Source organism: Vanacampus margaritifer, chromosome 15 (genome assembly GCF_051991255.1).
Source record: "Vanacampus margaritifer isolate UIUO_Vmar chromosome 15, RoL_Vmar_1.0, whole genome shotgun sequence".
Lineage (NCBI taxonomy): Eukaryota > Metazoa > Chordata > Actinopteri > Syngnathiformes > Syngnathidae > Vanacampus > Vanacampus margaritifer.
In genome coordinates, this window is record NC_135446.1 from 20,184,200 (window position 1) to 20,205,752 (window position 21,553).

The following is a 21,553-nucleotide window of genomic DNA, read 5'->3' on the forward strand; positions in this document are numbered from 1 at the left end:
GAGACAAATTAGTTTGCTCTTATAGATCAGAGCTACTAAAATAGTTTTTCATCACTGCAGCCTACATTTGTTACTCTCCTGGATGTACAAGCCACATCCATGAAGACTATATTAAATTTTAAAATATACATTTTGCGGTTATCGGTATCGGACAGACAAAGCATCGGTTTTGGTTGAAATTTTTCATATCGCGCATCACTAGTAATAATCAAAACCTGGATAAATTTTTCAATAAACAAAGGTGTCCAGTTTAATAACAAAGAGCACAATAATGTTTTTTTATTGTCTCACAACAACAACAAAAGTTGGTCTCAAACAGTACAAAAAAAAAATCAAGCATTCATTTAGTTTCACATAGTGAAAACACAAGCACACTTTTTTTGGACTACAAATCACACACACTGTTGGGAATCACTCTCTCATTTCTCCGTCTTCCTCCTCTTCTTCCACACCTCGGATGTACAGAACATTGTTGCACCTGTGTAGACATAAACAATTTTAAACACATGCACGACTTTGTCTTCAGTTACTGATTTTTTTTTTTTTTTACACTGGTTTTTAATCTCGATTTAATTTGGAATACCTGATGAGGACTTCCCCGAGATGACCCGCTAACGCCCCGTCCACGTACTCTTCCGTGTTGGCAAGCTGCACACAAACATGGCACACGATGCTCACGATGAGGTCAACTTGATCTATTTGTCGATTGGTCTGTTCATTGTGCTCACCTGCATGTTCATGTAGCCGTCCACGGAGACCAGGTAGCCTTTGTACTCCATGCCCCACTTGAGCTTCACCATCACCGGCTTGCCTGTAAGGCCGTTCAGGAAGGGCTTAGGGTTCAGTGGCAAACTCTGGAGAGAAAAACAAACAGCAAAAGGACATTTAGTATCAAGCCTTTTTGTTCAAAAGGTAATTTCTTAAACGGGTTCTGTGACATTCAGTACTATAAGTATTGTCTCCATTAGTAGCCTAATTTAAAACAATTGATTTAATAGTAAGTTAAAAGTCTAACGAATCTATTAGTCTTGACTAATCTATTAAAATGTTAGTGTGAGAAGATGCGAGGCGCTTCATTCATTCGGAATACACGGCGAAGGAGCTAACACGGCTAAGTGCTAACCAGCTAAAAACGCCGGGAAAAACGCGCAGATGACGAAACTGAATCCCACGCAAGTGGAGCGGAACCAAATAGATCATACTCACCATTTTGACTTGTTGGAGGTATAAACGTGTTACTTTGGAGTTTAGTAGCTAGCTTGTCGTCACAAAAGCGTTCGGAAGCGAACACGCTCTGCCCGCCAACCGGAAGTACTAGGTATTGACCTCAGTGAAGTCGTGTTATTTTTTCCATACTGCCACCTATCGACCAGGGTTACATTACAGCAAATCCTTTTAATTTAAAATAATTGCTTTTAACGTAACGTTTTAGCTGCTTTGACATTATTTATCATCTCGAGCAGCGATGGGCAAGCTTTTGTGGTAAAAAATAAAAAACAAGGGCCACGTTTGTTATTTTAACCGGACAGATTGGCCACATCATTTTTGCAGCAAAAAAATAAAATTAATAATATTGTTAGCTTGATGCAATAGTGGCATAGTAAAGCAAAATTATTATTATAATTTTTTTTAGCAAACACAGTTGTTGTTTTTAGTTGATAATGTGACTAATTAAAAATGACTTGGGCATTTATACTGTCATATGTCAAATTGTTATAGTAATTCATACTATTTATATATATATTGTTCATAATTTCATTTCATTTGAATACTATAGTTAAATTCAAATTTAGGTCTAATTTTAATGTAAAATAGTTTTTTTCTGACCAAAACGACTGAACACCCTGCAAAATAAATAAATAAATAAATAAACTTCAGCTCATCATTCCAATATCATTATCACTATAATGCCCGCCTCCCAAATGCTGTCGTGGGTATAAATAACACATTCTGTAAGCCATATTTGACATTCTCTTGACCTTGGCGTCGGAAATGGAGCACGAAGAGAAATGATTGCCATATCTGGGTCGTGGTGACTCTGTGTCTGGGCAGCTCTTTCTCTCCAGGCGCTAAAATGTCTGAGGTTGTACCTCGCTTTTACGCACTTCAGCGTCGCTGAGCCATATGGCAAGTTTCAACCTGATCTTTTTCGCCCGCCATAGGTGTGCTTTTTACTCCCAGCATTTTTTTTTTTTTTTTTACGCATATTTGGAATACTGCTGCTCTTACATCACCTTTTGACTTGTTAATAAGCAGCATGTCCATCAGCGGCCGTGTCACTTTAGGGCGTGAGGACGATGACGTGCCGAAAGCTCTTGTCACGCTGTTTGCGCAAAGTATTAACCCGACTTTGGAGAAGATAAAAAAAAAAAAATGAAAAAAGGAGATTGACATCTGTGACAAAAGGCGCAACAGGTGGGAAGATGGCATCTCTCGACGCGGGTCAGGGGAGCAAAATGGAGGTCGTGGTCCAATTTTGCAGCAGACCCACAAGCTGCGTCCACTGGAGCTTGACGCAAATGGGCCTGGAGTGGACCCAGATGGGATGAGATGAATCCTTTCTAATATTATGTACCATTTGTAGCCAGCAGAGGGAGTCATTTCCTCCTTTTCATCGCTGTTCACCTTCGGGCTCAATAAGGTCACTAAAATATGAGGAACATCTCAGCAGCATGTAGCCAATAATAATGTCAAAACTGATTTAGTGTGGGGAAAAAAAAGTGAATTTGTAAGCAACCACTTTAAGTTGCTCTATAATGTCACGCTATTTTTTAAAGGTATTTATTCCACTATTAGCTATTATGGATGTGTGAAAGTGCTCATTTAGAAGCTCGTCAACAGATTTCAACATAGTTCATTGGCAGTAAGATGCCACCAGATGGTGCTAAAGCACTGCTTTTATATTAGATAAGGCTTTGGCCTCAGTGAACAAAATCTAGTCTCAAGTCTTTATTTATTTTTTAATGAGTTGAATATTTAAAAAAAAATTTTTTATTCCATTTCTTTAGCTACTCTTGATGTTTGAGGAGCTCCATCCCAGTCTGGAATGTTCCTTTAAGTGAAGTGCAAGAGCGGAGGAGGAGGCGGAGGAGGAGCCGGCTTCCTCACTGTGTGTGTACGTGAGTGTGTGCGTGTGTCCTCAGTTAGACTTGCGAGACGAAGCGCTGCGCGTGGAAATGAAAGACGCTGCAGGTTCCAGAGCAGCTGCAGACGAGCTGGACTTTCACTCCTCTTCCTCCTCCTCCTCCTCCTCCTCCTCCTCAGCGCTCTTCCTCACGGGATTATGCTTCCTCCTCCCGCCACACTCTTCGTCCTCCTCCTCTGCTGTGCACCTTCGTCTCAGTTGAGCGACAGAGAGAGGCCACGCCGGATTTGAACCTACGTGGTTTTTGTTGTTGTTTTTTTTTTTTTTGCAGAACATCTCCACCTGCTCTCCGTGCGCCTCTTGTTGGTTTGTTTTGGAGTTGAGCCGACATGCTTCAGCTGCTGCGTCTGCTGCTGCTGAGCGTGGCCGCGTTGTCAGGTGCAGGTCAGTGTCATTTCCATACTGAAGTTTATTGAAAACGTGGTTGTTTTGAATGTTTTAGCACAAGATGAGTGAGGACAAGCACCAATGCGCTGTTCCACTTGTATTCTGCCATGACAATAACATCAGCAACTTCATATTTGTCCATTTCATTGTCATTAACCCGCATGATAACCGTTCACGAATTTCACTTGATGCAAAACTCCCTTTTGAATATTGATTATTTGATCACATTCGATCACAAGAGGAGTCATTACAGAATTTTAACACATTGGCCTTTTTTTCCCCAATGCTTCTCTTATATTCTGTTCTCACAATAAATTCACAACCTCGTGTTTTTTCATCTTAATCTCATTAATGAGCACAGCAACCGTGAATATGATAGCATTTGATTGTTGTTATTTTTCCTGGGATTTAGATTGAAGTCTGGTTGTAAATGATAACGTGCGACCCATTAGAATATTGCAGCACCAAAGAAGTTGAACTCACGCAGTGTCCGACAATATGACACCTTTCTTCCTCCAACCTCATATTTTCAATCTTAATCTCACGAATGGCCGCAATAACAGTGATTATGCTGGCGTGTCCTTGTCGTTTAATTGCTGAGATTTGGATTCGAAGTCTGCGGTATTAAAAGCTGCACTCCAAGTGTTAATTGCCCCCCGGCGATGAGCACAATGTGTTCCTCGGGTGACCTCTCCCCACCTGCAGACGGTTACATAATTCACCCGCGGCTCCTGTTTAACACAAAACAAGCCCCCTGGCAGCTCCCCGGCCGGCGAAGCCCCCGTTTTTTTAACGCGGGGCCAGCCGACGTGTGGAGCGTGTGACGCACAAAAGGGGGACGGAGCGGGGACGAAGGAGGCGGCGGCCCCGAGGGCTTGTTGGCGGCGCGTCTGGAAGGCGTCCGAACGCCGCTCAACTGCCAAACTCCATCTGTGTGACGGTGCGAGGCCGGCAGGTGCACAATGGCGCCATTATCCCTTTTGCGTAACGCTTCCGATCCAGCTCAACCTCCTTATTGACTTGTGCACGCGCACCAGCCGGGAGGCCGCCTCGCTCGGCTTAATTGGACACTCCCTCGAGGGAAAGAAAAAAAGAGAAGGTTTTTCAGTTACAGGGTGGGCCATTTATGTCATCTCGGAAATTAGGGTTCGAGCCAATGTATGGGTTTTGTTAAACCTAAAGTCCAAATGTGCGGTTTTCAAGTTGGGTTGTGGGTTTCCTTCCATTCATCCTTTCTATAGTACCTTGTTCCTTTCTTCCTTCCTTCCTCAATCTCTCCCTTCTTTATCCTATAGGATCCTTATGCTTCATCTATCCTTTCTTCGTCCCGATCTCCTTTCTGACCTTCCTTTCGTCTTTTCTCTTCCTTTCTTCCTTAAGTCTCACCTCCCGTTCTCTCCTTGTCTTGTTTTCTCCATCCTTCCTTAATTCCTTCCTTCCTCCTCTTCTTAATTCCCTCTTTCTTCCTTTCATACATCCTAGAAAACCTCCTTCATCCATCCATCCTTCCTTACTTCTTCCTTTCATATCATCCTCGTGTCCTTTTTACATTCTTCTTTTCATGCATCCTTATTTATTTCCTTCCTTCAATAACTCATTCCTCCCCTTGCTAGTTTACTTCCTTCATTGATGTTTCCTTCCTCGCTTCCTTCTTTTCTTCCGGCTTTCCTTTCATACATATACGTCATCGCTTCTTTTCTTCATTCTTTCTTATGTCTTCCTGGTGTCAGCTCTCCTTCCTTCCTTCCTTTTCCATACCTTCCTTCCTTTGTTCCTTCCTTCTGTTGTTCCTCCCTTACATCCTTTGTTTCTTCATTACATCCTTCCTTTTCCCTACCATCCTTCCTTCTGTTGTTCCTTCCTGACGACCTTTGTTCCGTCCTTCCTTCTTTCATTCCGTCCTTCCTTTGTTCCTTCCTTCCGTTGTTCCTTCATTACGTCCTTCCTTTTCCCTACCATCCTTCCTTCTGTTGTTCCTTCCTGACGACCTTTGTTCCGTCCTTCCTTCTTTCATTCCGTCCTTCCGTTGTTCCTTCCTTCCTTCCTTTGTTCCTTCCTTCTTTCCTTCCGTCCTTTTTGTTCCTTCCTTGCTTCCCTCCTTTGTTCCATCCATCCATCCATCTATACGAGTTAATGTAAACGTTTTATACTGTATCTACTGAACTGGCAGATCAACTCACTGCAGAATTGAAGTATGTGAAATGTCTTCAAAATATTCTTTAAAGTTCAGTGTGCTAAAATGTTGCTTTTTTTTTTTGTTCCCCAGGCGCCCCGCCGGAGGCGTTGTCGCGAGCAGGCGTAGCCCCGCGTTGCGAGAGCCGCGCCTGCAACCCCCGCATGGGCAACCTGGCGCTGGGCCGCCGCGTCCTGACCCAGAGCGCGTGCGGCAACAACGGCACCGAGCCGTACTGCGCCTACTCCGAGCCGGGCCTGGCGTGCGGCGTCGCCAAGTGCGGCAAATGCAACGCCGCCCTTCCCCACCTGTCCCACCTGGCGAGCGCCATGTCCGACTCATCCTTCCGCCACCCCGACACCTGGTGGCAGTCGGCCGAGGGCGCCGACTCGGAGACGGTGCAGCTGGACCTGGAGGCCGAGTTCTACTTCACGCACCTCATCGCCGTCTTCCGCTCGCCGCGGCCCGCTGCCATGACGCTGGAGCGCTCGCAGGATTTTGGGCACACGTGGCAGATGCTTCAGTACTACGCCCGCAACTGCAGCGCCGCCTTCGGGTTCCCGGAGGGCAAGACGACCGGATCGGGGCGGGACGGCGCCGCCTGCACGTCCAAATATTCCGGAGCGTACCCGTGCAGCCGAGGAGAGGTGAGGCGCAAAACATCACACGCAATGAACGTTAACACGCTAGCTGTGCTAATGCTAACCATGCTAACATAACAGCCTCCTAGACGTAGCAAAAACATCCATACACATAATAATTCAGGGCACCAAAATACCTCGACAGCTCACTTATTGGGGTCAAATTGTGATGACATCATCACCAGCAAGAGATGTGCTTGCATTAAATTATTGATGGCCGCCCATCCTACCAGAACAAATCCATGCAGACGCTCAGGCGACATGCCGCAGATAGACGGACGCAGGATGTTGGTTGTGAGCGTGTGTGCGTGTGCATGAGTGAGTGTTTAACAGGCGTGCTTTAAAGCCAGCATGATCGCTGCCTGCAGTCCACACCGTTGATGTTTTAACACAAGCAGTGTGTGCGCGTATTCTTTAATCTTAACTTGAGTCCATTGACAATAAAGTGATTCTTATCAATGCACCCCTTTAAGGCTGACAGGCATGTTATTAATATGCTGTGAGTTATTGAAACCAGATTCATTTGGCCCCCGGGCATCCTTCTGCTTTGTTGCCAACCATATTGAAGTCATCCAAATAACTGATAATGACTTTTTTTGCTTCTTGGCAGTTGACGTCGTTTGACTTGCAAAATATGAATTTTGGAGCTGTTGAAGTCCGTAGACAATAATGAGGTTTATATCCTTGCCCCCCAGTCGTCTTACATGCGTGTTGTCAAAATGACATGAATTATTGAAAGCGGTATCGTACCTCTGCTGGGCACCCCTCGGCTTTGTTTGCAATCATTTTAAAGGGGGCCAAAATAAATTACAACCACTTTTTGCAGCTGTTCAATTGCCATCATTTGGATTGGGTCGACATAAACAAAACAAAACATAAAAATGTGAAGCTCTTGATGTACATAGACCATAAAGACGTTTTCATCAATGTCACCTCATAAGTCTGACGGGTTGTTGGTACGCATTGAAATTGGCATTGTGCCACTTTTAGGCACATTTCTGCCTTATTAACAAGCATGTTGAAGGTTGTGCCAAAAATAACCAGCATTTACAGATGGCGTAATTTGATTTTGGAAGCTATTGAATTTCACAGACAATAACAGGGTCCCTCCCTCCCCCACCCACCCCCCCTTGCAGGCTGTTATCAATATGCCTTGAGTTATTGAAAAGTAATCCGATGAGGACATTGCGAGCGGGACGGCCCCCCCGGCGGGCTTGACGGTGGCGTGGTTTGCGCGCGGCGCGCATCAAAAGAGCGCCTGAGCTGTTTCGGGGATCTGATAAAGACGCGAGATGTGATGGATGGCGAGGGGCAACGAGTTCATACGCCGCGAGCAGGCGGCGCGCTTTTCACCTGCGTTCTGCCGCGTATGTATTATTTACAGTTGGAGCTCGGAAGAATGCGCGTGTTGCGAAACGCTGACCTCCTTGGCGGTAGGCCGACACATACTTCCATATAAACACTTCATGTCAGCGAAATGCCTGCTGGGAAGGAAGTGCTGCTGTTTGCCTGATGGATGGTATGACACCCCCCCCCCACCCCCCCCCCCCCCCACCCCCCCCCCCTCTCCATCAATGCCCATTGTGCCTGTTTACCAGGTTACAGTCCAGTGTGCTTTGATGGAATTAGCCGCCTGAAAGCCAGACTTGCTTTTTCGCAGGCCGGAACTCGGGCGAGGAAGATTACGAGTGGCCCACGGTGAACCCGCTCGCACCCTCAGGCCTCATAAAAAAGTCAAATATGGATTCTGCTCACCCAAACGTTTGGAATCTTTCTTTCTCCCTGTGCGCTAATCATTAATATGCTAACACAGTGCAAAGGTTCTATTTAGGTTAGATGCCACGTACACATGAGGCTATCATTCCAACAATAGGACAACGGGAAGGGTGCGAAAAGTGGCAGAGTCCAGATCGGAATAGTTCAAAAATAGTTAGTAGCCCAACAGAATGGTGCCAAAAAGTGCTACTGTGCACATGATGAGTTTCAGGAGAACAAGGTGGAACAAGACAGATGTTATTTTTTTGTTTTATGTATTGAGGAGGAGTAAAAATCCTAAGAGGACATCTTGTTTAATTGTGTTGTTTTGTAAAGTAACGTGTTGCTGTGTGTGTGTTAGTTGCCGGGGAATGGCCGCGCTGTCTCAGTCCTTTTGTGGCGCCCTGAGTTATGTGCGTCCGTGTCTCTGTCCCCCGTCTTTGTCTGGCCAGGCTCTCCGTGCTCTCCCGCAGAGTGGCGTCCCCCCCTGCCCCCCGCCCACTCCTCACCACCCATGTATACCCCCCCCCCCCCATTGGTGGCGTCCCCTTAATCGCGCACCACAATACAGCGACCCTGCCACCTTTTGCAACAAGCAGGAAATTAATAGCGCTCCACCCATCACACTTTCGGTGCCCGCCAGGCCGGCCAATCAGGGGAAGGCACACACACCCGCACACACAGACACACACAAAACAATGGCAAAAGGCAGACTTTGATGACGAGACACACTGCAAACACACACTTTTCTCGGGGAGTTGGTTACCAGCGGCAACCGTTGCTAAGGCGATTTTGAAGGATGTCCCGCACCCTCGTGGTCTCGTCGTCATGACGATGAGATGCAACGTTTCGATCGCCAAAACAACAAAAGGCTGCCAAAAAGTTTGTCTGAAGTTAACCCTATAATCAGTTCATTTTATTTTGACCCCACCCCGACCTCTGCCCCCCCCCGCAGGTGATATACCGCACCCTCCCCAAATGGGAGTCTCTGGACCCGTTTGGCTTGGAGGGCCAGCAACAGCTGCGGGTGACCAACATCCGCATCCGGCTTCTCAAGCGCCAGCCGTGCCCGTGCCAGGCCAAAGACGCCGCCGGCGCGCCGGGCAAGACTCCGCCCACACGCCACTTTGCCATCTACGACCTGATCGTCAAGGGCAGCTGCTTCTGCAACGGGCACGCCGAGCAGTGCGTCCCCGCGCCAGGGTACCAGCCCATCCGGGACCGTACCAACCATGTGGTAAGCCCACGTTTTACATGGATGTTTGCTCATTACTGACACCGACAGGCAGTCAGAGGAACTACAGGGCAGTGCAAAAGTTTTAGTTTAGTTTTAATGACGTGTCTTTTTCATAGCACATTTCCCACTAATTTTACTCTGGCGTTGGTCAAATCAGTTGGTGGCTTTGTTTTGACCATTTTCACTCGTCGTTTGTGCTCGTAATCTTTTTGTTTTCCTCGTTACTGTCAAATGGACGCATGTCGGCGGCCATGTTGGTTCAGGAAACTGAGATGCAAACACGCCATTAGTGGCCTTAATGGTTCGTGCAGCCGCTGTGTCTCGCTTTGTGTTGTTGATGATAATAAAAAAATAAAAAAAAAGGGGGGGGGGTGATTTGTGATAGGGGGTATCAGTCACCTTCTGTTTATGCTTTCATTCCCCCTCCAACAATGGCAGCATTTCCTGCTGGCTAAGGAGAAAAGATGGAGATGATTGTTGTCACGCATAATGATGCCATTGATTAAGGTGTGAATCACACACACACACACACACACACACACACACACACACACACACACACATTCATCTCCTCTTGCAATCAGTGGCGGGAAACAAACACGATGATCTGTTTCCTCTTCTCACTCGAGACTCTTTACGTGGTGCCAAGCGGCTCGTGTTTGCTTTGCCGTTTGTTTGCTTTTATAGTTGGCAGCGGTTGTGAACAAAACAAACGTTTTAGGGGTGCGGCGCAACTGGAGGAAGAAGCCAGTGATCTTTAGTGGCGAGAAATGTGGACTTTCCCCTTTTAATAGCTTATGTGAAAGGCATCTTAGTGACAGCATTGAGGAGGATATGGACGGCCATGTTGAGGATCAAAATCTAGTACGGGACTGATATTTACATCGGTACCTTTGAAAGTAGAATAGTGTACACAAATACTTTAGTACCTCTGATGGAACATCAGAAGGTGTCAAAAAGTGAAACGTGACTAGTACCACAAAAAAAAAAGTGCTGTGGTTAATTTGGTAGCTGACTTGATTTCCTTTTTGGAAGTGCCCGACAATCCTCTGGCACCCTGTTGGCCATATCAAGCCATCATGCCAATCATTTTCTGATTTATTGCTCGGCTGTTGCCATATTGAAAGGCGAGATTCCGATGCCAGTCTTATTGCCTGCAAATATTTGTGTAGCGGCGCAAGTTTGAACAGTAAATCCTCTCTCAAGTGTCTTGGGGGCGAGCGAGGGCAAGCGAGAGAGAGAGAGAGAGAGAGAGAATGTGGCACCTGGACAGCTTTTGGACAAACACGGTTACATAAGCGGCGCTCATCGGCATGATGGCGGATGAGGTGCGCGTCACGCCGGGAAGGATTGTGTACTCGTCATTTTGGATGAAACCATGAATGTGTAATTGCAATGTAAAATCATGCATCTTGGATTTAAGGACACAGTTTGGCTCATAAGGGGACAGAATGTGAAACAACCAACCAGATATATTAGTCTTTATTTATACTATGATAAATCTTTTAACACTAAAATAATTTATTATTGATCTAAACTTTTAATAAGCGTGAGCGACACTTCATTCACTCCTTGAACTCTCATCTTTCCTTTATGATTGTGACTAGTGCTGTCACTATTTGATCTTTTTAAAATTGATTATCTTATCGATTATTTGATGGAATAATCGAGTAATCGCCCCAAAACAATTTTTATTATTATCGCTATTATTATTATTATTTTTCTACTATTTTTATTTGTTTGTTTATTTATTTATTTAATATTTTTTGTTAATCCACTAAATTTGGACGCAAGTTAAATTGAGTGGACATGTAAGTACTATCTTATGATAGTATTATCCTCTGTAGATATCTTTTTTTTTTTTTAATCCTCTGTAGATATCATCGCTGTCCTGTGAAACATTTGTCCATTTTTGTCTTTTAAAAAATTAATTTTTTACATTTTTACATTCATGGGATGAAATTGAATGCAGACATCCCAAAAACGTACCAGAAAATGGACATTATGCATTAACACCAACAAAATTAGCGTATGCTAAATGGTTAGCCAAAGCGATTAGCATTCGTGCGCTAGCTATTTCCACTTAAGGTAAACAAACACTAACTACCGTTTGGTTCACACATACATCATTATATCTATATTACACATGTAATAGTGTCTTAAAAGTCACTTACTGGCGATGTTCCAACGTTATTCCATAAGTAAACAAGAGTAGAGCTAGCTGTTAGTTACGTGAGGTCAATAACTTCCTGTTTTTGTCTTCTTCTGGGCACGTTTAGTACATGACTGCCCTCTACTGGTTAAGTGATGAACACCTAAAACTGAGTGGCGGGTTATGTTTTGGAACAATTACAGCCCAAGTGCTTTTTAAGACGTTCAGAACTACTATTTCCTGTGTTTTGACGAAGCTCAATGTGCTGTATTGTCTTTAATAAAAACCCACTAAGTCAGTAAATGTTCTCACGCAAACATCCACCATTCGGCCACTAGATGGTGCACTAACAGACAAAATAAAGATTAGATGGTTACGGCGGAGCTTCGAGGCAGAAAATTTTAGTCGCCTTATTTTTAAAGTTGAATTATTTGACTTTATTTCCCTGCCCTAATTGTGACACACTTTCTACTAACTACCAGGATATGCTGTTCTAGTATGAGGTGACTAAACATATCCAATTTCCTCCCTCATAATGGATGTCCTAAGACGAGACTCACCCTCCTTCTTCTACTCAAAAGCGATACAGATATCAAATCAAAAGCGATGCAATGCCGCCATCTACTGGTGCCTGTTCATCATTAGTTATGTCGAAGCTTGAATTTCACGGACTAGCTGGGCGAGACCGTCTTCGCTGGCGGCAAGTTACACGAGCTGCTTAAAATGACACAGGAGGGCCAACAGCTAGCCCGCGTGCCTAGAGTTTGACAACCATTCTGTGACGGATCAAAGTGAGTTGAAGACAGAGGGTTAGCTTAAGTGCTAAGTCACTATAGGTTATGGTTAAGTCCCAGGAAATGAATGTAACACAGTGTAATATCCTGTGGGCGTGTAGTGCAGATCCGTGCTTTTAATATGCTTTTGAAAGAAAGAAAAAAAGTCGGTAACCTAACAAAAGTGTGGAACGCAACACGGGTAGGCAGAATATGCTGTGGTTTGACTGAGTGTGTGTGTGTGTGTGTGTGTGTGTGTGTGTGGGGGGGGTGTTTAAGGAAGTTGAATCATTAGAGTCCAGACTGTGTGTGTGTGTTTGGATGAAGGGAACTCCTGTTCAGAGTGATTACACTGTCTGTTAGTTAGCCACAAAGCTAACACTCATACACACGGTCATAATGACGTCCCTGGACAGCCACTGGAGGACACACACACACACGCACACACACACACACACACACAGCGGCTGGACTAATTGCTCCACTTGAATAATCTTGCTTCCTCTCACTCGTAAAAATGCTGATCTGCTCATTTTTGGTTGCCTAATCCAGTCAAACGAATTATGTAACCGAGACTCTGAAAAGTGTTTTTTTTTTTATTTAGGGCAAAACAGCACCTAGCGACGCACTTTCGCTCAAATCGACCCCCAAAACTTGAGCGCCTTCATTCCTGTCAGTAGTTAGCCAGCACCTATGTCGGCATCCCAAAAAGACGTTTTCCGTTTGGATTGTCCGCTCTTTTGGCAGCTTTAGAGCACCCCGTTGTCTGCCACGAGTGCATGTTAAGTCATTCAAATTTGTTCACAACACTTTCGCTACATTCACGACGCGTACATTTGATGCAAAAATACTTTCTCAGTGTGTGTGTGTATGTGGCGGGCTGATCCGAGGTCAGTTCAGCTAGAGGACACATTGAGCCCGTCACGTGTTCGGCCCAAGTTGACGACACGTCTCACACACGCACACACACACCGTGGGAAACAATGTCAGGGCTTAGCAAACATACTTTTTGTTGGCATGTACCATGTTGTATAACTGTGTGTGTCCCACATAGCAGTAGCACGGTGTAACGCAAACAAATAAAGAGCTTCCTCAGATGCCTTGCCCCCCCCCACCCCCCCTCCCTCCATTCAATCATTATCCAGCATACATGGCATTCCAGCTCTCAGGAATGACAAGGAGATTGTTATTGTGCTCTCGGTGCTGCATACTTGCACTCTTCTCATGCACACGCACACGCACACACACAGGCCTTTCAGACCCGAGCCCCCTTTTATTGTTTCTAGCGATGAAGCCAAACAATCAATCCCCATTCACTAATTTCAGTGGAGGGAATAGGCCAGAAAAAGAGATGGAGTGGGAGGATATCCCGGGAGGGTCAAAAGTTGTCAGAGGTGACGACGAAGGGTGTGTTAGCGAGGCAATGCGGGGGGACCGGTCGCATCTCACGCGGGTAAAAACAGGCCTCGCCATCACACTGACGTCTTTGTCCGTCCGCTCCAATCCGCCGCTAATGAAGCCCTCCCTCGTGTGGCAGGTCCATGGGAAGTGTGTGTGCCGACACAACACGGCCGGCGAGCACTGCGAGCGCTGCGCCGCGCTCTACAACGACCGGCCGTGGCAGCCCGCCGACGGCCTGACGGGGGCGCCGCACGAGTGTCGCAGTGAGTGGAGACGCTTGTACCTTACCAATATGGCCGCCCCAGACACACGTCTGATGTGTTAAATGTCAGGACGAGCAGCATTTGGACCTGAATTTCCAAACTTTTTTTTGAGCCAAGGAACATATAATACATTTGGAAAAAAATCCCACAGTTCGCCACTAAATTAAAATAAATCACAAAAAGTTATATACGCTAGAATATGACAACCTTATCTCAATTTACTATCAAATTTGCTTACTCTTACGGTGCATGCTAGCCAGAGCCTGATACGCTTTGACCGCTCCAATATGGCTGCCGAACACGGACATTTAAAGCATACTTATTTAAAAAAAAACATTTTTACACTCTGATGTGTCTGATGAGTCCAACCTGCATGTTACTGCTCATCCTGACATTTAAGAGCCTCAAATGTGTATGTTTGGCGGCCATATTGGTAAGGTACAAGTGTGAGTGGTTTTGATGTGCAGTTGGATAGCAACAATGCTAGTTAAATAGCTAGTTGACGTAAATAGTAACTGTAACTATAGACACCAAATATATTTTTGAATCTGATGACGACTGCTTCCTCACGTGCGTCCCACCCGCTCACCTTTTCTCTCTTTTCCCACCAGAGTGCAAGTGTAACGGACACGCTCACAGCTGCCATTTTGATTGGTCGGCCTGGCGGGACTCGGGCCAGCGCAGCGGCGGCGTGTGCGACTGTCTGCACGACACCGAGGGGCGCCAGTGTCAGAACTGCAGGGCCGGCTTCTACCGGGACCCCCGTCGGCCGCACACGGCCCCCGACTCTTGCAAGCGTAAGACGCACACACGCTTTGATTAAAAAGGGATTAAAGGGGGTCAAGGACAGAAAAGGCGATGTCATATCCTCGTGAGAAGGTCACAGCACGTTACTCTGCGTCCAATTGACATGAATTGCTTTGATATGCGGTGATGTAAGTGCTGGGTGGTCTTTTATGTAGCTGGCGCAAAAAACATTTTGTGACTGTGCGCTTAATAAACGGCGAGTGCTCGCTTCGTTAAGCAGGCAAAATGTGAACTATTTGCACAAGAATGAGCCTGGAAGTTAGTGAAGTGTGTCAAACCTAATTTGAATACGGCGTTCTCAACTTTGAAGTTAAAAACAATCAAAATGGAGGTGAGTGAACGTGCCATTTTGTGCCACTTGTGTCCTTACGTCGCAAACTAACTCGCGACCTCAAATGGTTTCATGCCGATCACAAATTTCCCACTTTGTGAATCATCACATCACCCGCAGCGCGCCGCCGACGCACTCTTCCTCACTCTCGCCAGGAATGAGGAAGAGCGCAAGCCGGGACGTGCCGCTGGATAACGCCGATTCCTGATGGGCACCTGGCCCTGCGTGTGCGCGCGCGCTTGCGAGACGTCATGCGGCCGCGTCCAAGGTTTGCGCCGGAGTTAATCATCAGATGGCGGCATACCTTCGCCGTGAGTCAGCGGCGAGCGCGCTTGTCCATCTCGGCTTGTTTTGTGTTTCCTGGCGGCTAAATCACAGCAGCGGGGTAATCATTGCAGGCTCGTCTCCACCGTGTGTGTGTGTGTGTCTGTGTGCGCTCGGGCCGAGCGGCGTGCTGCCGGGCCTCCGCCGATGAGACGAGTCTTGAGTAAACACCAGATAGCCATCTATAAACACGCAGCGCTGGCTACATTCTCGCCGGCGATTATCTGTCAGATGTGACCCTGCTGCTCGCTCAGTCCTGCAGGTATGCTGCGTGCGCGCGTGTGTCCAAAACAACTGTCAAAATGCACCAGACCATCCCAAAACACGCCATGTTTACCCTCACTCAATTTGCTGCTGGTTTTAATTGTAACCATGGTAACCAGAGGGCATCATGACGGTTTGTGATCATGTTTGTTGTTTAAATATATTTACGGAGGTTTCACATTATTCAATATATTTTTATTCTAAAACCGTGGATAACACTTCATTAGGTACACGTGTACCATCTAACGTTAAAAAAATTCATTTGAAAACAATTTAGTCTTATGAAAATGACGTCACTGTCGTGCGGAAACATATGCCCAAATATGGTCAATTTCTTTCCCCCCGTAAAATTGACGATGCAACTCGGGCAAGGCAGCTTAAAAAAATACCTACACGAATAGTAAGTACAACAGTGTATTAGGGCCACGTATAAATATTTTTTTTAGAGGGTAGGGGCAATATTCAGAGAAAAAAAAAACTCACAACTTTGCCACTTTATAAAGTGGCAAATTTGCGAGAAAAACAATCTTAATAGAAATAGACGTAGCGTACTACTCTGATGTTTGTACCAATACTATATAAATATATATATATATATATATATATATATATATATGTGTGTGTCCAAGGGGGGCTGCGTGTGACTGAGGATAAAAAAGATCAAGGTTGTGAAATCCTCTCCTCTCGCCCCGACAATGGAGGAATTTCCCTCCTTGGCGAGGAACATTTTGATCATACCAGAGTCGGCGGGGGGACGGCGCAAAGAAAACAATCTTGTCATGCGCCACACAAGCTGGTACACAGCAAAACAGCAGAGGGGGGGGGGGGGGGAGCTACTTAAGTACAGTAGCCAAGTATTTGTCCCATCGCTGTTAAATCGTCAGTCGTGTGATATTCAAACACATTAGCGTGCATTTTCCAGCATCACATGGAGCTGACCGTAATCTCTGTTGAACATTAACATGTTAGATAAGCACGTAAAAATGCGCAGAAATGTGCTTGTAAAGGCCCCAAACGTGGGGTCTTTATGATTTTATTGACGTCTGCCCCAGGAGTCGTTTATCTTCTCACCCCTGCTCTTAATGATGTGTACGTGATAAGTCTGTCTGTCTTAGCAGAGATTAGATTAATAGACATAAAAATAAATATATGTCGGTTCGGAACACAAAGATATTCAAAGCTACTTGTCTGATTTTCTTCAGAAATGTAAGCTATCCAGCTACCTTTGCTCGATTTTAGGCTACTCAAAAACTGGAGCTACATGGCTAACGATGCTCACTGTAAATTAGGGAAAATGAAGCTAAAAGGCTCACTTTGCTCAAAATCTGAAAACAGAGTAGATTAGCTTCACTCAAAAACCTATTCTGGCTACATTTGTCGAGATTACTTAGAAATTAAGATACCTGATTAACATCCACGCATTGACTGGGGGGGAAATAAAGCTAAGCTTACTTTACTTGGAAACATTAGCTATTATTAATTAGCTGTAGTCAAATGTGATGATATGTGGCTAACCATGCTCGCAAAAAGAAACTACTCAGCCAGCTTTGCTTAAAAAAAACGAAGCTATCTGGCAAATTTAATTTGAGATTATTCAAAACTGAAAATAAAATGTCTAGTATTGCTCATATAAATTGGGGGGGGGATTAAGCTAGTCAGCTAACTACTGATCAGTAAGCTAATTGATTAGCGATATTTAAAAACTCAAGTTTTGTGGCTAATGTTGCTCACATAGACCGATAAAGAAATATGTGGCGATAAAAAATTGATGGGTGACCAAATTTTCAAAATTAAAAACACTTTTTCTGAAAATCCAATCCAATAAATTCTCACCAGGAAGCATTTATAACAACTTTGATCGCTAGTTAGTCTGGTTGTGTTATCAGTTTAGCTAATGCTAAATCTATCTTGGTTGACAGTTCAACAGCTGTAAATAACAAATGCTCTCATCATTATTATTCAAAACATTTTTGCTTGGTCCCGGCAGCTATTGGACGCTAGCTGTGTGTAAAATATTGATGCAGAATTTGCTGCCGTTTACCCTAAAACTGAATCTTTTGACCAACTTCTTTTTTTCTCTCTCCCAGCATGCAACTGTCACCCTTTGGGTTCCATGGCTGTGCACGAGGCCAGCGACGCGCTCTGCGACCCCACCAACGGCGACTGCATCTGTAAGCCCGGTGTGGGCGGCGCCCACTGCGACAGGTGCATGGTGGGATATTGGGGCTTCCACGAGTACGGCTGCCGGCCGTGCGACTGCGCCGGGGACTGTGACCCCTTCACGGGCGACTGTGTGCTCGGGTGAGTCACGCATGAACGTATTTGGATGTGCCCTTTAGCCCGGGGGTTCTCAAACTGGGCTTCCTTTCCCCCCCGGGGCCTGTGAGCCCTAACTTGGGGGGGGTCTGCAAAAGTCAAGACAGGTTTATTAGTATAATATTGATCACAAAAGAGGCTGAAAGGGCTTCAAGGGCAGGTAGATAGTTACGGGGAAGTGCTTTTTTGGACCTTTCCCAGTTGTTTGATGCCGAATCTTCCACAGCATATTGGAGGAGAAGCGGCAGTAAAACAGCCCAAAATCCCATTGTTAGGATTAGAGTCAGATTTTTTTTTTCCAAGAACAAGTCAGATTTTTTTCAAAAATATAATCTTTTTTTTTTTTAAATAATAATTTAAAAAAAATTCTCCAGAATAAAATAAAAATAAATTCATTTTCTAAAAATGTACTTGTTGAAATAATTTATCCTCTTTTTAACTTTGACATTGAATATTATGTACCGTGACTTGATCTGAATGTGTTATTATGACATTACAATATTTTCAAAAATAGACAACTTTTTCATTTTTATTGCATTTATAGGTTACACAGTCAGGGCTGGACTGGCCATCTGGCGTACAGGTCAGATGCCCGATGGGCCGACTTATTTTGGGGCCGATGCAGTGCTTTTTGATTTCCCTCCATTTTACCCCATGAGATTGATCCACAATTTAGTCATTATCAGCGGCAGAACTATGTGTTAGGCGAAGTGATCAAGAGTCAGGGCTTAAGTCAAAATGCTAGGGCCGATTTTTTATTTTATTTTTTATTTTTAACCTGCACATAGTTGTTAATTTATTGTTCGGATTATGATGGAACCCTTGGAAAAAATCTCTCCCTTGGACCCTAACATGTTTGAGAAGACCTGCCTTAGTAAACCAATTACTCAGTGTCCCAATACTTTTGATTGGAGATGAATTGGCGACTAACTTGTGTGTTGTGCGACAGGTCGGACTTGTACAACTTAGAGGGAAACTCCAGCGAGCCCGTCCAGATCTTCAGAGTTGACGAGCTCTTCTCCGCCCTCCATTACTCAGGTGTGTGTTTGTGTCCCGTGACTCAGACCCCCTGCTCTAATGTCGCGGACCCCACCGGTAGCTTCCAGACACATTCCTTAGTAGACACACACACATCAATGGCCGCTGTGTTTGCCCCCCGCAGAGAAGTGCGAGTGCAAAGAGCAGCCGTTGACCAACAGCAAACTGTTCTGCACCATGAACTACGCGTACGGTGAGTCATTATACGTGCACGTATGACATCATCGCGAGCTTTACGGGCGCGGGCGCACATAGTCATAAGCTACCTTTTGCCCTGGATGAAATTGTAGCCTGTTTTTTTTTCTTCGTTTATCAAATGTGTAGATACATTTTGAAAAATTACACTCTCTGTCATCAATTCACCTGCCATTTGAATAGGGGTGTGTAGACTTATTATATGCATTGGTGCTACCCCTTCACCTCCTTTAATAGTTTGATTATCGACTGCGTTAATTGTGTTAGCATAAATACACAATTCTTGAGCACCTTCTTGTTGGTTTCAGTTCTGAAGGTGAAAGTGCTGTCGGCCCACGACAAGGGTTCGCACGCCGAGGTGGAGGTGAAGGTCCAGAAGGTGCTGAGTCAGAAGGTGAAGCTCCAGCGGGGCCGCGTCACGCTCTACCCCGAGTCCTGGACGGCGAGGGGCTGCACCTGCCCCATCCTCAACCCAGGTCGGTTTTCAGGCTGCCGTCGGTTTAGCAGACGGATTTGGGTTTTCAATAAGGATTAGGGTTTGAATTGATTGTTTAGGGTTTTCAGCCTGGATTGGGGTTTTAAACAAGAGTTTCAAGATTCAAAACTGGATTAGTCCTATTTTTTTTTTAAAGAATAAAATGTAAAAAAAATTAAATAAAATCCCAGAATAAAATAAAAATTAATTCTTTTATTTTTATTTTATTTACTTGTTAAAATAATTTAGCCTCTTTTTAAACTTGGGCATTGAATATTATGTCATACTTGATCTGAATCACATTACAATATTTTCAAAAGTAGACAACTTTTACATTTTTATTGCATTTATAGGTTACACAGTCAGGGCAGGACTGGCCATCTGGCGCACAGGTCAGATGCCCGATGGGCCGACGTATTTTGGGGCCGGTGCAGTGCTTTTTGATGATTCACAACTGGATTAGGGTTTCAAACAAAGATTAGAGTTTCAAATAGGGATGATGAGGATCCAAACCTGGTATTGCATCGGGCCGATACCTGGCTTTATTTTAAGGTATCGGTATTTACAATACAAAAATGTATTAGTCTGTGTATCGGTGACTACTCAAGATTTGAAGAAAAAAGTGGTATTGAACATCTTTAGTTTCAAACCAGTTTTTCAAAATAGGGTTTCAGGTAAATGTTAAGGTTCGAAATTGGGGTTTCATGAGTCAGAGTTTAAAACAAAGATTAGGGTTTCAACTCAGAGTTAGGGTGTCAAGATATATATAGCTATCAAAACAGGGTTAAAGGTTTCGAATTCCAGACAGTGTTAGGATGAAGGTTTTAAAATAAGGGTTAGGTCTTCAAAATGAGGGTGTCAAAACAGGAGTAGCCATAAAGATTAGGGTTTTAATTCTGACCAAAAAATAAAAAAGTCAATAAGGTGAACAATTACCCAATCAATCTAAAAAGTGAATCCTGACCATAAAAAGAACCATTTTCTTGTGGCATTTGTGCCGTTGGTCAGGTGTGGAGTACCTGGTGGCGGGCCACGCCGACAGAAAGCGGGGCCACCTGCTGGTCAACATGAAGAGCTTCGTCAAGCCCTGGACGTCCATCTTGGGCCGCAAAGTGCTCGCGCTGCTCAAGAAGGACTGCAACTGGTAGACGCGCGCACGCACGGGTGAGACTTTCCGAGAGACAGACGGTCTGGATTATTCAACCCTGGATTATCATTTTGGGGCTCGTTACCCGGGATTGACGATGGAGGAAGAAAAAAACAAAAAAAAAAACTCTGCGCACTTTAACCAGCGAGATGGACTGGAATGGAACATGGACGCACAAAGATGCACGCGCACACCCACACACACACTCACAGTGAACGCCAACAAGCCATACCAGCCACTGCAGGTGGTTTAGTCCTCGCCGGTCCAGGTGTGCGCCGCCAATCGGCCCCCGAATGTGAATGTATTAGCCTGAGTGTGTGCGTGTGTATGTCGAGGCGAGTGTGTGCGCGCACGTGTGCGAGGAGAAACAAATGAGGAGGTTCAAGCACGAGCACAGTCCCAGTCCAGCTCTTTTTTTTCGTCTCCGTTTCCACGTCTCCTTCCTTTTCTTCCATGTGCTCTTTGTACAGTGTTATTTGTATATCGATTTAAATATTATTTTTGTCATGCGACAGCAATTTTTCAGCTTTATGATAGTTTTTGCCTGTATGTTTTTTGTAGCATGATATCACCACGACACTCGCGCCGTTTGTCATCCCTAAGGGCTTTTTCAATGCAATGATAATACAATTATCAACGCACTATAACTTCTACTCGTTTTTTTTTTTTTTTTGTCCTGAATGTTTACAACAAAAGTACACAAATTACTTAAGCTAAGCTACCTTGGTA

At 44.8% G+C, this 21,553-nt stretch overlaps 2 protein-coding genes across 4 annotated transcripts; one reads left to right on the plus strand and one right to left on the minus strand.

The window, feature by feature from the left end:
* Window positions 1–249: 249 nt before the first annotated feature.
* Window positions 250–1,357, minus strand: snrpf (small nuclear ribonucleoprotein polypeptide F). Its single transcript, XM_077543721.1, has 4 exons — window positions 1,207–1,357; window positions 729–854; window positions 584–648; window positions 250–478 (listed from the first exon to the last, which is right to left on the minus strand). Exons 1-4 carry the CDS (start codon window positions 1,207–1,209, stop codon window positions 412–414), a joined length of 261 nt encoding a protein of 86 aa, XP_077399847.1. The 5' UTR covers window positions 1,210–1,357; the 3' UTR covers window positions 250–411.
* ntn4 (netrin 4) lies at window positions 767–21,471 on the plus strand. Of its 3 annotated transcripts, none has more exons than XM_077543714.1 (12): window positions 767–912; window positions 3,009–3,115; window positions 3,417–3,529; window positions 5,799–6,352; window positions 9,057–9,338; window positions 13,801–13,927; window positions 14,539–14,724; window positions 17,741–17,954; window positions 18,919–19,007; window positions 19,132–19,200; window positions 19,511–19,678; window positions 20,686–21,471. In XM_077543714.1, the coding sequence occupies exons 3-12, from the start codon at window positions 3,475–3,477 to the stop codon at window positions 20,823–20,825; spliced, it is 1,884 nt and encodes a 627-aa protein (XP_077399840.1). In that variant the 5' UTR covers window positions 767–912; window positions 3,009–3,115; window positions 3,417–3,474; the 3' UTR covers window positions 20,826–21,471. The 3 variants fall into 3 exon arrangements, with proteins under 3 accessions (XP_077399840.1, XP_077399842.1, XP_077399841.1); XM_077543716.1 differs by having other exon boundaries at window positions 3,009–3,111; XM_077543715.1 differs by lacking the exons at window positions 767–912; window positions 3,009–3,115 and having other exon boundaries at window positions 3,125–3,529.
* Window positions 21,472–21,553: the final 82 nt, after the last annotated feature.

Excerpts from the sequence above, each read along its gene's own strand:
- snrpf (XM_077543721.1), bottom strand. Across the intron at positions 649-728 it reads ACGGCTACATGAACATGCAG|CTTGCCAACACGGAAGAGTA; the intron begins GTGAGCACAATG and ends GTTTGTGTGCAG. Across the intron at positions 479-583 it reads CTCGGGGAAGTCCTCATCAG|GTGCAACAATGTTCTGTACA; the intron begins GTATTCCAAATT and ends ATGTCTACACAG.
- ntn4 (XM_077543714.1), top strand. The coding sequence starts at position 3,475 with ATGCTTCAGCTGCTGCGTCTGCTGCTGCTGAGCGTGGCCGCGTTGTCA. Across the intron at positions 17,955-18,918 it reads ACGGGCGACTGTGTGCTCGG|GTCGGACTTGTACAACTTAG; the intron begins GTGAGTCACGCA and ends GTTGTGCGACAG. Across the intron at positions 19,008-19,131 it reads CTCCGCCCTCCATTACTCAG|AGAAGTGCGAGTGCAAAGAG; the intron begins GTGTGTGTTTGT and ends TGCCCCCCGCAG.